The sequence below is a fragment of the Parasteatoda tepidariorum genome, chromosome 2, assembly GCF_982258835.1.
Source record: "Parasteatoda tepidariorum strain Cologne lab strain chromosome 2, Ptep-v5.0, whole genome shotgun sequence".
Lineage (NCBI taxonomy): Eukaryota > Metazoa > Arthropoda > Arachnida > Araneae > Theridiidae > Parasteatoda > Parasteatoda tepidariorum.
Genome location: NC_141756.1, coordinates 15,886,839 through 15,902,321, shown reverse-complemented (window position 1 = coordinate 15,902,321; position 15,483 = coordinate 15,886,839). Strand labels below are relative to the sequence as shown.

The 15,483-nt window shown below is 31.1% G+C and overlaps 1 protein-coding gene across 2 annotated transcripts in view; it reads left to right on the top strand.

Moving 5' to 3' along the window:
* The window catches only part of LOC107436094 (uncharacterized), a 31,764-nt gene that overhangs the window by 12,647 nt on the left and 3,634 nt on the right, over positions 1–15,483 (top strand). Inside the window, exons 4-5 of one of the 2 annotated variants that reach the window (XM_016047667.4) lie at positions 5,017–5,122; positions 10,351–10,574. In XM_016047667.4, the coding sequence (XP_015903153.3) occupies positions 5,017–5,122; positions 10,351–10,415 (171 nt within the window). In that variant the 3' untranslated portion in view covers positions 10,416–10,574. Of the gene's footprint in view, positions 1–5,016; positions 5,123–10,350; positions 10,575–15,483 lie in introns of those variants that run through there. The other variant, XM_071177191.2, reaches the window with a different exon arrangement.

Sequence of the window (15,483 nt, the reverse complement as noted above, 5' to 3'; positions counted from 1 at the left end):
ATATATTTTTCGGATCTTTATTTTGAAAGTCAGTCATTTCATGTGAGAGTATGTCATTAATAAAATCATTATTTAGCAATTCTGACCACAAGCCCACGTCAACATATTTCTCAAACTCAAACTTAATATTCTCTAAATTTCTTTCCGCCTCGGTATTACCGTCCTCTTGATGCAGGGCCGTCTAAATAGAATGCAGGGCCCCCTGGCAAAGAAATGTTTTGGTCCCTTATCTTATAACATGTCATACTACTTAAAATCGAACTAAAAAATTTGAACAAATTTAAATACAGTTTGATTTAAATTTGTTTTTAGTAGACCCCCCCCCCCAAAAAAAAAACTGAATTCACATAGAAATTTCATTGGAAGGTAGAAAAATAGATTTCGGTTTGCCTTTTTAAGTTTCCCGGTGATAAACTATTCAAATTATTGTTGTTTGCAAGATAATCAATCACTATTAGTAGAAAGAAAAGCAAAATACACATTTTATACAATATAATATATTTATTTTAAAAAAAATATATAAGGCAATTTTGTTTAGTCTTAGTTCTTTTTTAAACCAATTTATAAAAAGTGAGATTCTTTAGGGCCCCCTGAGTGCCTGGGGGCTCTCGGGCACTACCCGGGTGTGTCCATGCGTAAAGACGGTACTGTCTTGCTGAACACCAATATAGTTTTCAGTGGGATCAGAGGGTTTCTGCTAGTCAAGACAGTTATTAGTAAACTAAACAAGTTAGTCACTTTGACGACGAGAACAGAAGTGCGGGAAAAAACAAAATTGCGACGGGCGTTAAGCGGCGCTGCGGGAAGTCCCTCATAATAGACGCGAAAAAATACACTGACCAAAAACAAGCGACGGGTAATTCCCTGTTCCGTTCGAAAGACGCGCACATGCATGGGTTGATTGATCTCAGGGTTGCCAACCTTATAATATATATTTTTTTTAATATTAGATATTTTTTTAATTCAAAATATCACCTATTGTTTCCAGTGGGGACTGGGGCCCTTTATATCCACGGGGCCCTGGGCTGCAGCCCTAAAAGCCCTTAAGTAGATCCGCCCCTGGTGACAGCTCATAGTATACAAAACTATTCACCATTCTTCATTTACCATTCTCGAAACGTCGAAACCATTCCCTACACGAGTTATCAGCTGGAGCATTGTCACCATAAACTTCTACAAGAATTCGATGCGCTTCAGCTGCACTTTTCTTCCAAATAACGCAGAAACATAAAACCACCCACAAATGGTGCTTCGTTACCACAAAACTTGACATACTCAACAAATTAAAAAACTGAGCTTTTGTATGAAACTCAGAGCGATATAAACTGAATATTATTGACAGATGTTTAACCTCTCTGAAACCACCGAAACCAGCTGTCACTATGAAGCATTCATAACAGCAGAGCCATCACTTAAAAACGAACCGAACCAATTTGTACTCCCAATAGTTCGAAGGTAGGCTTAAGCAGATAATAACATTTAACAGTTATAAACAGTTTGCGAGTAGCTTTGTCTTTGTAGCATAAATCACGCCAAAAAACGTAAAGATACTTCAGCTTCTAAAATAAACGCGAGCATGCGCAGTTGATTCAATCGCGAGGGTACGGAAGCTAACGTAAAAGTGTGAAATCTCCCTTTTATTCCGATGCTTTAGAGAAGCTTGAACATCGAAAAAATATGTCTTGTGATGTAAAGCTATCTTTTTCTTTTCTTTCTAAGATTATTCCGTCACGTCGTAATGTAGGAATTTACGAACAAACAGCTTACCTTGAAACTCTGGAATCTCGTTTCCATCGCATAAAAGACTTCTGCACCATTTATCCATTCCCATTGGAAATATATCCCACCTTTTTTGGCCACCGTAGATCCCCTCGGTAACAGCGATTTTGTTTGCTCAGTTCCCCTCTTCATTTTGATTTCTAATTTTTCGATAGCTGTGTTGCGTTTTCTTTTTCGAAGCTTTTATTTTATCATTCACGTGTTGTAAGGTCTTGAGAATGGGCGCCAGCTTGAAACATGTTGACTTCTTTAATTTTTGAAGAGAATGAAGTTAAGAAGCCTGCATTTCTGAAGCATGCTTCAGTTTCTTAGGATTATTCATTTCAAACAAATTCTTTTTCGCAAGGTAAATCTTAACATTAAATAAATAATATAATAAATATTTGTCTTATTAATATAGCACATATTAATATAGAGAATATTAGCATTAGTCTTAATTTTTCACCTGTGGTGCTGCAAGTGGTCCCCCTTGCTGCTAATATCTTCTTTGCTATACCTAAACACAACTTTTAATCACAATTGCTGCAGCCATTCGAAAATTAAAATAGAGAATACCGACTCTTTTGGGCACCTTATAGAAAAATATAGTTTAAAAACACTCACATATTCGTTAATTATTTTACACAGACTTTCAATAAGGCTATTTTTGACGGAGAATATGTTTTATAAAACAAATTTTCGATTATTCTTTACATTTTAAATAATTTTTTACAGCTTTAGTAAACGTAATCTATACTTTTGGGTCTAGTTTCTTATATCAAAACAGAAAAGCATCCTTATAATTTTCAAAATGTATTAAAATTTTTAATTACAACATTATTAATAGGAATAATATAATATTGATATTTTCAAGAATAATATGCTGGTCAATCGAAAATTAATTTTATTTTGTTCACATAAAAAGGAGGGATTTTATGAGGCCAACTGCTCATGGATGTAGACAAATTAATTGTTTTAATGTAATTGACTTCAAATGCATCTTTCAGTGACTAGGTTTTGTGTGACAGTAGGAAATTAAATAGCCTTGACGTATAGGCAAAATGCCAGATAATTAATTTCGCAACTTTTGCATCCAAAAATTTTAATTTCCTTTCGGAGTTCGTGAGTTGGTGTAAAATTTCCTCGATTTTTTTTAAAAAAAACCTTTGTTACTAAATTTTAATGAGATCAAGATTAATGCTGATTTTATCTCTATATCTAACTTCTTATGCAAAGAGATTTATTTATGATGGAATTAGGGTTCATATGAATGATTAATCACTTTATAATGTGGAATAATTTTCAAGGATTTGAAGCTTGACTAGTTTTCTACGTATATTATCTCTAAAAGAGTCATTTTCAAAACAAAGTCCGACCTTCTACGGTTAACTATTATGAATTTTACAAACAAATATTTGTTTAATAATTTTTCAGATATTTACTTAAAATATTAAGAATAAAATGCTCTAGACAAAACATTATTAAAATTTTATGAATTAATGTTTTCCTTTTTAAAACGAAACCGTCTTTAAAAGAAATACGTAATGATCTACCCAAACAAAAATAAAGCTGTTGGTAAAAGCTGAATAAATATTTAATTAATATCAAAATATTTAATTTAATGAGAAAGCACGATACTAATTATAAATTTGTCACGTAAATTTAAACTAGTGACGTACAGAGGGGTATGAGTGCTCGATTAGTTACTGGCGTGCAGAGGAGTGTAGGGCGATCGATTAGTTAATGGCGTGCAGAGGTGTGAAAGGCGATCGATTAGTTAATGGCGTGCTGAGGAGTGTAGGGCGATCGATTAGTTAATGGCGTGCTGAGGAGTGTTGGGCGATCGATTAGTTAATGGCGTGCAGAGGTGTGTAAGGCGATCGATTAGTTAGTGGCGTGCTGAGGTGTGTAACTGCTTTAGTTGCCTCTGAAAAGAGGAGTGTAATACTATACTCTCAAGAGGGGGAAAAAGTCGATTCAATTAAGTAAACAAGGGAACAATATTAGGAAGATTTCGCAAATTTATGTTAACTTCTTGAGAGTACCAGTACGTAGGATTTCAAGTAATGGCGCATGGGCATTTCTAGTGCGCACGCGTCAGTTCTGGTGAAGTGCCCATGCACCAATGAAAAAATATCAAAGTTACGTAAGTAAAAATGAGAGATTTTGCAAAACTCCGTCAGTTAAAAACGCTAACGTAGTGAAATATTATTTTAACTTTGACCATAAAATCAGAACAAACATTTACAATGGATGTAGACTATTTCTGTAAGGCTGTGGTATACGATTCAAGATACTTTGCTTTACGTAAAGCTGCCTATCTGTGAGCAGAAAAATTTGGTTGATTTTAGATTCCGATGAATTCATAGATGAAGAATGCAACTTATTTTTTATTATAAATGATAATGTTTAAAAAATATTATTGAACTTCTATAGATTATTTAACTCTTTTTATCCAAATTGTATTGCTAAAATAAACATAATTTATAATTTCGAAGCAGCGAAAAAAATGTATTTAGTTTCTTAAGGAACTAGTGCAATTGAACAACCATCATGTTAAACAAAAACCAATAAAATTATTTTTTTATTGAATCAACCAATGGTATTGAATGAATGATCACGCGATTCATTTCTAAATTTCATCAATACATTTCTTCAAATTCGCATTCCATGTCCAATGATTTTAGTTCGAAGGTATAGGTTTAAACAGAAAACATTTAACAGTTATAAACAGCGTGCTTGTAGCTTAAATCGCGCCAGCATATCGTAAAGATACGTAGCATCTAAAATAAATTTTGAGCATGCGCAGTTGCTTCAGTCTTTCGTATGGGAGCGTAGGGAAGCTAACGTAAAAGTGCGTAAACTCCCTATTTATGCCTACAAAATCGAAATTCTTAATTTAAATTTATTATTTCCTACAAAATATTCTTAATTCTTCATAGAAGTAAAAAAATATGTAAACTTTAATGGTTTGAAACTTCATTATTAAATTTGTTTGAAAATCATTTTTTTCTTCATAAAATATTACACTAAAAAAGGTAAGGTTTTTATTTAAACAAATATTTAATTTTTCTAACAAAAGTTATACTGATAAATTTAAAGTTTTAGTGTTAATTAGATGCTCTTTTTGGTTCCTTTTCTGCCCGCAAATTTTAATGCAACAAATATTTAGACGTAAATAAAACAATTCTTTCAATTCATCTTAAATTAAATTTTATTTCTTATCTTTATTGGCTATCTTAATTGTATTTTTATCAGGAGAAAGATGCTGCCATCAACCACTTTGTGCGGAAACTTCAACGAGTCAAGTCGAAAATATATCTGACACAGAAGATGCTGGCTTCAAAAATGAAGGACGCTGAACGTAAGTATGAAACAAACTCCCACGGCAAAAAAAGGTGCTTAATATATATATATATATATATATACATATATATATATATATATTTAGAATTTATAACAGCCTGGATTCAGTTAGGCGGTGAGCTCACACCAAAGAGTATTTATTGCTCACACTGCACATGGCTTCTAGTTGTGTGTGTTACTGTAAATGACGGAAATAAGTGGTTGTTGACTTCCACCAGTGAATGCTTGACAATCACATAGTCGCTTTGGTAAATGTCTGAAATATATAGAGTAGGTCTAGTTAAGTGCCACAGCCCGGTATACATTTTCCCGGTATACCCTACACTGGTGTATTTTTAAGGTTCAGTGCTACTGTCCGGTATACATTTGCCTTTTACTCCGAACACTGATGTTTCTCCTTATCTATCCTCACCAGATATTAACCCCTTAACGATCGGTTAATTTTCAAGAAAACGGTCATAAAAGTGCCTATATTTTTTATCCCTGAAAATTATATAAAAATATGTGTATGGGCATTATATATGTGTATGTATATATATTCATTTTTAATTTTTGATTTGTATTTAGCTTGAAATTTTAGAAAATTAAATTTTTAGGAAACGCCAACATTCTTACTATGACTTAATGTTGGTTTTCCAGCAAGCAAGGAAAATTAAAAAATATGGGTTTAATCATTTAAAAAGAATTTTATTAAACTTACGTATAATATAAATAAAGATTAGTAATTTTTTCCTGTGTGATAAATTTCAAAGCATGAGATACAGAGGCCGACGTCACAATCTGGACAGTAGTACCGAGTTTTCTTCCTACATCTCTTCTAGAGCAATTACCTTAAAAATAATCCTGGTATTGCCATCTGGTGTGTAAAAGAAGAAATAAAATGTTTTCCGGGCAAAAGAAATGAATTAGTTTTATTCTTATTGGCGCGTTACTACTGAACGCTCCAGCCCGGAAATATCACGGGAGCTAGAAATAGAGGGCGAAACCTCACCCCGTCATTTTCAAGGGAGCGAGAAGGAAGGGGTTAAAATATCGAATAAATGTAATAATATCAGCGAATAATTAATATCAAATCGGATATTACGAATATTTCGGACATTCACCAAAGCGACTATGTGATTGTTGACATTCACCGGTGAAAGTCGACATTCTCTTGATGATTTCGGTCATTCACGGCAAGTGGCAAGCCACTCGAGCTGTAATAATGTGCGTGTTTCTTAATCCAGTCACTTATTCAGTTAACTCGATGATGTCTTCCAGAAAAATGGGTACAATCAACAGCATACTCACCACGGAGAAAAGCATACCCAATGTTATACACAATACACAATGTTCAACTAAACATGCTGGTTCATGTCATTGGTCACCTCAAAGATGGCGCCCAATTCATAGTAAGTAAACAATTGGCCAGAACAATATCTTGATTCCTCTAGGCGTGTTTTTTTTTTTCACGGCGAGTTTATGTAAACAATTATTTTTTTCAATTAAGAAAATAACAACCTGAAATAAATATTCTTTATTTTTATTGTTTTTTTTCCTTAAACACTGCTCTTATATTTCGGGAAAATGAAATGTGTTCATTTATGGAGATGGGTTGTAAAAATCATTTTTCGACACATATTCTCGTTGCGAAACATTATCTTTTTAAGAAATACCTGCTCCAAAGTGACAAATATAGTTAAGGAAAAGATATATATAAATATATATATATATATATATATATATATATATATTTATTTATTTATTTTTTTTTTGCATTTCTCTTTTTATTATACCTTTGTTAACTTATCTTAATAGCTCAAACAACTGTTACAGATATATTTGGACTATAATATAGGGAATTATCAGATTCATTATCATCATTTTTTCATTGAATGAAATGTAACCTCGAATAGATCCTCGATTGAATGAAATGTAGCAGAGAGCTAGTCGCATTTAACATATGTTAAATTTTCAATAAGAACAGCCTTCCATAAATGCGTTAAAAATTTTTTTTTTCTATTTAAATAATTCAAATTTCTTCAAATTGTATATTTTGTTCATCATACAATTAAGGCATAAGTTTTGATTGTTGCTAAACCATTTGTAAGGAATATTGTACTTTCGAGGTTGATAAAATACTGCAACATATCCAAAATATCTGTTGTTGTCGTAGGACATTAAGGCAAGGGATGCGATTGTTCTTGTTTTCCGGTTCAATCTATGGCCAAGAATTTGACTTCTGCCACACCCATACGTTACACCCGTTTATAGGGTAGACCCATTCATTCATCCACAGATCGTAATTTTGACCTGAACCAGAGAACGATCAATCTCCAATTCAGTTTCCCCCAGAAGTATGGTTTGTAATGGGAACATCAAGGACTTTTTAACCCGACAGATTTAACGTGCACCAATCACAATTTATTACACGGGGAGTTTTCGGCCGACTGGATTAAAATATTTGTTATATGAAATATTACCCAACTAGCCCTTAATGATATTTTGACATAAAATTGAGTTCATATCACAAATCAAACTGATTAATTCAAAATTTGACTTAAGTTATTTTATTTCAAAACAATTACAATTATGGGTATACCTACGTATGTTCATTTGTTGAAAAGAAATATTTCAATCAAAAAAATTAAAATTGGATACTTTTTTTTATTAGAATGAACATATTTTGCTTCATTGCCCTCTTTTAAGCACTAGTGCAGATACATGATTTTGGAAAAAAGTTTCGAAATTGAGTTTTTTATAAATTTAAAATTCTTATACTCTTAGCTTTCTAATATTACTTTACCTTTGTTCGTACTCTAATTATTTACAAAGTTATTGAAGTTTTTGTGCAAAGTTATAACAGAGGATAGACTAGTGATTTTAAGTCTTAAAATGCATTTATCTTAAAATCAGTTTTATTCACATTTTACACTACCCTAAACACGATATCTCATGTTGTTTATAAAATAATTGTCAAAGATTTTTCCTGAGTGCTTATGATTATAGCACACATGTTTTGAACTAAAGACTAACAAGGGAAACTAAGGAAGTGTGACTCGCCAATTTTGAAATAAACTAGTGGGATGTATGCCTTATGAGGAATAATTTTAGGGGGCAACATTCGTTTCGGCCCATAGAAGGTCCTGTGAGAGATAAAAAATAATTCTATATATAGAAAAATCGGTATTTTATTACTTCAATGCAGACTATTAGTTATTGTAATTGTCTCATAATCCAATTAATTGGTAATTAATGGGATAATTAATTAATTTGCTAATTAATAAATTAATCGGAAAATTAATTAATTGTTAATTAATTATTAATTAATTAATTGATTTGCAATTACATATTCCAATTAATTTGGAAAGTTTTTTGAAAAAAAAATTTAAAAAATTTGATGTCAATTTTTTTTAAAAATTAACCTAACAGATTTTTCTGAAAAACTGCAGATATATTAAATTTTCGGAATCAATTCTAACAATAAATATGCATTATATAGTACGTGAAAGTACCACAAAATTAATTGGAGTATGAAACAATTACAATAACTAATAGTCTGCTTTGAAGTAATAAAATACCGATTTTTCTATATATTGAATTATTTTTAATCTCTCACAGGACCTTCTATGGGCTGAAACGAATGTTTACCCCTAAAATTATTCCTCATAAGGCATACATACCACTAGTTTATTTCCAAATTGGCGAGTCACACTTCCCTAGTTTCCCTTGTAAGAGAAAATAAGTAGAATTTCATTTTTCATGCATGTTTTTTCGCAAAGACTAGAGTAGAAATTTTGAATTTTTTTTAAAAACTACATTGATCCCTTACTCAGTACTATACACTTGCTTTTAAGATAATAGTCAGCTGATAGCCTTCTAAATAAAATTCTCAAAGGATTTTTTGTTTTGGGTTATAAATTTTTTTTAACAGTGTTTAGCGTATATGCAAAAAAATTGCCTTATTTTTACATAAAAATGGACATTTAAAAAAGGAATTAATAATATAAAAACTTTTTTTTCACATATTTAAACAAATAAACTAGTTTTTTGAAAAAAATTATTAAACTAGTCTGATGCCTAAACAATAACGATTTTATTTTTTTAAATCCTAAACCTTCAATCTGACTATAGAGAAATAAAAGAGTTACTTTTTATTATATAAAACAAAATTAAAAAAAATCTTTTATGGATGGTTTATATACCTGTCGTTGAACAGCCGACCCTATTTTGGGTTTACGACTACTAATGCTCAACTCCGTAGCCTTGTAATTTTGAACCAATCCAGAAGACAAGGAAACTTCTGGATCAGTACCCCCAAAGGTTTTGATTTGTTATGGGAACATGAAAGACTTTGCTGCGATTCGACGGACTTAACGTGCATCAGTCACCATTTACTACGCGGGGAGTCTTCGGCCAGCTGGGATCGAACCCATGAACTCTTGGACATGGGCCCAGTGCCCTACCAGCCAGGCTATTTCGATCTTTGTATGGATGGTTGACCGTGTAAAGCTAAGCACAGATGACGCTAGGGGTTAAAATTTGCCGTAAGACTTCCGGGTTTCTACTTCCGATTGATTTTTACGCCCAAGATTGAAAAAGGACGCCATCAAATATTTCTATACCTGTAGTGTTAACAATATAACACGGTCCTTCAATTTAAATTTCAACGATACAAACAACATATGTATTTGGAAGACTCGGTTAGCATACTATGCCCCACAAGATGCAACCCAAAAAATAACTAACGGTTACATTTTATACAAGTATAGCCAGATAAGGGATAACACTCAAAATATGGCAAACCTTACACTCTATTTATCTTGTGATATTAATTTTTTTCAATTTGTTTTAATTAAGGTAGAATTTATTAATAACAGGAAAGCCTTATGAATGGTAAAATTATGCGTAAATTTAAACATAATTCACATTAATAAAACTTCCTAGAATATGAAGCCTGTTTACACATCACATGTTTCACTGTAAGCATAACATAAGCGGAGGGATACATCGGAAGTTTTCTTAATTTCTTCCGGTTTTAGGAAACTTGTTATTGTTTACATTCAGTCAAACATCCAAAAACAAAAAGTGTTTTTCCTTTTTTTTTGTGGTAATCCAACATACTGTCCTAATCGTTATATTTTCTTCCACTATTATTATGAACGATGATGTGAAGAATATGCAAATGATCATATTTGGAATGTGGAAAAAGTCATTGAAAAAAAAAAAACTTAACTTTTCGTTTAGGTTTGAAGAAAGCTGCAGTTGACATTATGGATGAGATGAGTTACGGGAATTCGAAAGTGGAGTGATTCTCATATTTCCTTCTTCACAAAATTCTTCAGAATGCGAGAACTCTTTTGATTGAAAGAGTTGCTTATCGATTCATAGAAACATTCAATATTTAAGTAATTTCTATGAATGATTTATTTTGCATGTAAAACATAAATTTGATTAAAGATTTTTCAGACCTACTTAATTAGCTTTCTTCATATGTCTTTAATTAATGAGAAATAAAAACGAAAAGTTCTGAGAATTCGAAAAAGGAAATTCTTGACGGAGATTGGAAAAAAGAGAAAAAACGAAAGGAAGGAAAAAAAAGAACCTATTTCTGTTACAACGTTTCCCAGTTATCTCCTTTTGGGCTTCAACAGTTGTTGGAAAAAACTACATTATTTTTGTAGTTTACTATGACTACTTTGTTACAAATGTAGTTAACTACAATAACTTTTATAAATGTAGTGACTACAAGTTACTTTGGAATTTAGTAACTATTTCACTACGTAAAGGAGACGAGAACTTTTCTGAAGAACTCAATTAACACCCATGCTCAAAATGATTTTGAATAAGAAAATGGCATTAAATATAAGGGAATAATTAAGAAATACTTATTCATGCTTAAAAGAGCCCGTACCCGATTCATTCGTCATTGTTACAATTCGTCGGGAGCACAATTCATCGGGGGCATAATTCGCAGCGCGCAAAACTCGTCACAACGACAATCCGTCGTAGGCACAGCATAATTTCTTTCGGTTTCGATGAAATACACCTTAGTCCAGTAATTGTATCAATAAAAAGAGTGTTTCTTCGGAAAATTGACTCCTAAAGAATTTTTTTTTGACAGAAAGCTTTGTTACGTCTTTATAAATGATACCTGAAAACTCTCCTCTTTACGCTTCTCTTCTTTTTGAGAAAAATGGGAGAGAATTGAGGCATTGTTTCCGGTGTAATCCGGTGTGAAGTTCAAAATGTAGAGAAAACATGGAAAAAATTACAGAACAATGAAAAAAGGGAAAAAAGAAAAATAATAATTAAAAAAATAATAAAAATCCGGGGGAAAAAATTCGAAGAAAAGAAAAAAAATTAATAAAATCTGGAAAATAAAATATATAATCTTTTCATCAGCTCACACGATTATATCCGCAAAAAGGAGTGCTTACTAATATTGTATCAATATAGCCAAAGCAAAATATATCAATACAATAGTGTGAGGAGCACTCAAAACAATTTGTAAAAAGTTTACAACAAATAAAATAGAACACATTAAGTAAAAATATCACTTAAAAACAGAAAATAAAATGTAAAGAAAAAACAGAATGAAACTTAAAACGAAATCTATAAAGCGAGTAGTGAATTCAAATGAATAGAGGGGTGTTGTTTTATAGTGCGTTCTTACTGCAGTACTGAAGTGCGTTTGAATTGTTAGCTAGCAAAGATAAGCCCGAAAATGGATGTGCGCAAGGCAATATTACACTGGATAATTTAAAAAAGTTGATAATTAATAATTTCAGAAAATTTACTTTTATTTAAGGAAAAAAAAAATAGAAAAGAAAAAGAAACATTAATTGCCCGTTTTGCACATAATTTTAGACACGGATTTGCCCGAAATGGATTTGCACAAGGTAAAAATTATATAAATTAACAAAGAAGTTTTTTAGTAAATTTATTTACAATAATATACAATTAACTCAATGATTTTATATAGAATTTAATTACTTTAGTTAGGTATCCATTGTTTTTTTAAATCAAATTTTGAAAGATATTGTCTGTTATTTTTTTTGCTAAATAAACATTATTACATAGTCTTTTAATTCTATTCATTTGATTAAAAATGGTTTTTAAATAGATGTTCTTATAAACATTCGAATTCCAAGTAATTAGTTTATTTATATTAAAATTAAATTCATTTCTTTTATCGTATCAATCAACAAAGCAGATATTTTCTTTTTTTATAATACCCAAATCCAAGAAATTGAAATTAATCTTATCATCATGATTATGAAGCAAGATTAATATCTCGGGGTAAATATTATTTAATAAAATCTTGAAAATTAAAGATAATTAAATCATCAATAAATCCAGAAACAAATTTAGTATTAAGAGTATAATTTTTTTCATAATAATGCAAAAATAAGCTAGCTAAGAGAAATGAAAAATTAGATCCTTGTGGTATTCCATCAATTTGAAGAAAAATATCTTTTCCATTGTAAAGATAATTATTAAAAAGACAAAAATTAATTAGAATTTCCCAATAATCAAAATCGCAGCAGGCTGTTATATCTTTATTGTTTAGTTTTTAAACCCTTTAATTTAAATAACTGCACAATTTATAAGTATCAAGCTTTCCTTTTTTTTGTTGCATGAGTGTATAATGATGTGGAGATTGTTGCTGTTGACTTTATAGCTGAATTTATTCCTTTTTTTAAAACTTTTTTTGACATTGATATATCTATGATTAAGTTTGATGTAATATTCCCTATTAGCATTTTTTGTGCCAATAAACTTCACGTCCAAACAATCATGCACAGCCTTGACACTTTTTTGTAAATGTCATGTACCAAAAGATAAATTCCCTTGTGTGTGTTAATGTTAACCAGTTCAACAGCTTTGGTCGCCAAGGGTTAAAATTGTGTAGCAATTAAAGTAAATTTATTAGGTGATTACAATTAAAGTAAATTTATTTGGTGAACACTATTTTGATTAAAAAAAACTTTTTATGATCAGTAAAGTAAAATAAATAATGATTGTATGATTTAAGATAATAGATAATGTTTGTTCAATTTAAACAGTCAACTTTCAGCAGCCAATTTTAGCATCAATTTTGACATGCTGATATCATAACTATGTAGCAATTTAAAGAGCATCTGTTTATTTATTCCTGATATAGGAAAGACTTTATTATAAGATATTGAGTGAGATAAGAGAAACTTCATAATTTTCAACTATAAAACTTTAATTTAAGAAAGTAGTTTTAAAGCAATTGGGTTGAAAGGCTAAGAACAAACACTTTTCTCTAAAACAATTCAACAATGTTTTGATAATAAAATAAAACTACTACGAATAGTTATCACAGCGAAAGTAATATTTTTATTTCAAATTAAGAAATAGTTATTACCATTCTGCAAGTGATAGAAATAAATAAAAATAGGTCAAACAGCTTTCAAACGCACAAAATGTATAACAATATAATTAAACATGTTTGTACTTTTAAAGCAAATTACAAACAAAACAAAAAAGTTGTAACAAATGAGACAATTATATAATTCGGGCATCTTAAAAATTCTTTTGAAATCTTGAATAATGAATACTTCAAAAAAAAAAAAAAAATTGCAATAAGTTTTCTGTTTTGAAGGAGAACATAAATTGAAATACGCATCTCACTTTCGTTAATCCTGTTTTTTTTTTTTGATCTTATCAAAATAGATAAATCATGTTAAATTAAGTTGCCTTAAGTTAGTAAATGTGCTTTTGTGCTAAGAAAAAAGAGCCCGCTTTGTGAGTTCACGCAGCATTCTTACAGCGTACAGTGTCATAATAGCAGTGGAGACATTGGCATAAATACCAAAAAATACGAACAGTGCTCAAAAAGAAAATAAGAGATAATTAAAATGAAGATGAAACTCAGAAGTTTCAATTTGAGCAGCATTGATTTTACAGCCATTTACGCAACCACCGTCCCAATTGCTGTTTACCGCAACTAAGAGCGCAAACAGACAGCCAGCACCAAAATATTAATAAACAAAACGTTCTATATGTATATAGACTCTTTATATCCAATTTATATTTCGTGAATTATGAATTTACTAAATTGGGTCCATCTTTTTTTGAATAACTCTGCACTATACAAATCTGTTATGAAAGCAATTGGAAAAGTTTCCTTTAAATAATTTTTATTTTCTAGAAAAAAACTATATATTGTAATAAATTTTTTTTACTTGTAATTTTAATTACTATGTAATTAATAATTTTACACAGTAATTGAAATCATAAGTAACAATTTTTTACAATAATTTTCTTACTATGTATGAAAAACTAATGATGGTGTTGCAGTTTTCCATTGTTGTCAATACCTTCTTATTGGCTGGAAAATCACAAGGTTGGATCTAGCTTTCCAACATTCATTTTCATATAGGATTGGTTGTTATCAGTATAAAATTTATACAGGTCATAAAGATATTGTTTTCTCATAAATATTTTTGTATCCCTAATTTGTTGTTGACGTATGCTTGATTAGGCAGAGGGGTTGCGATTGTTCTTGATTTCCAGTGGCGCCATCTATGGCCAATAATTCGACTTCTGCCACACTATCCGTTTATAGGGCGGACCCATTCATTCATCCACAGATCGTAATTTTGACCTGAATCAGAGAACGATCGATCTCCAATCCAGTACCCCCATCAGAGGTATTGATTTGTTATGGGGGAGTCTTCGGCCTTCGGGGTTCGAACCTGCGAACTCTCGGACATTGGCCCAGCGCCCTACCGACCAGGCTATCCGGGCCCTGTATTCCTAACTTAAAAGTTAAAATTACCTGTACTGTTATTATTACGTTTTAGATTTTGTTTGATTTTTAAATTAAGAGTTTAGGATTATTATTATTATTATTACGATAATGTAATTCTATGTTACATTTTAAGATACAGTTATTTAAATCGATATCTGATCTTATTTACCGTTTTTCAATTATTATATTTTGGTGCAAATTACATTAATATACACTGGTGCGCAAAACTTAAGCAACAAGTGCGTTTTTTGTCATAACTCTACAAGAAATCATCCGATTGACATGAAATTTGAATATGATGTACATTATTTTGTACTTAAACGATGGTGAAAGAATAATGGCGCAGAAATGAATATAAAGCTTAAGGTAGGGTATGGAACAAAAAAAGGCTTCATTTGGCATATAGTGGCGTTACACATGATTGCCTGAAGAAGCGTAAGTACAACTGGCAGATGTTCCCTAGAATGGGATACGCCCTCCCCTTACTGTAATTGTTGCTTGACATCGTCGCTCCATGCTAAGCACCAGATTATCCAGGAGTTCTTGGGGTAAACGTCCCCATTCCTCCTTTGACGCATCTTTCAGCTGATGGGTGT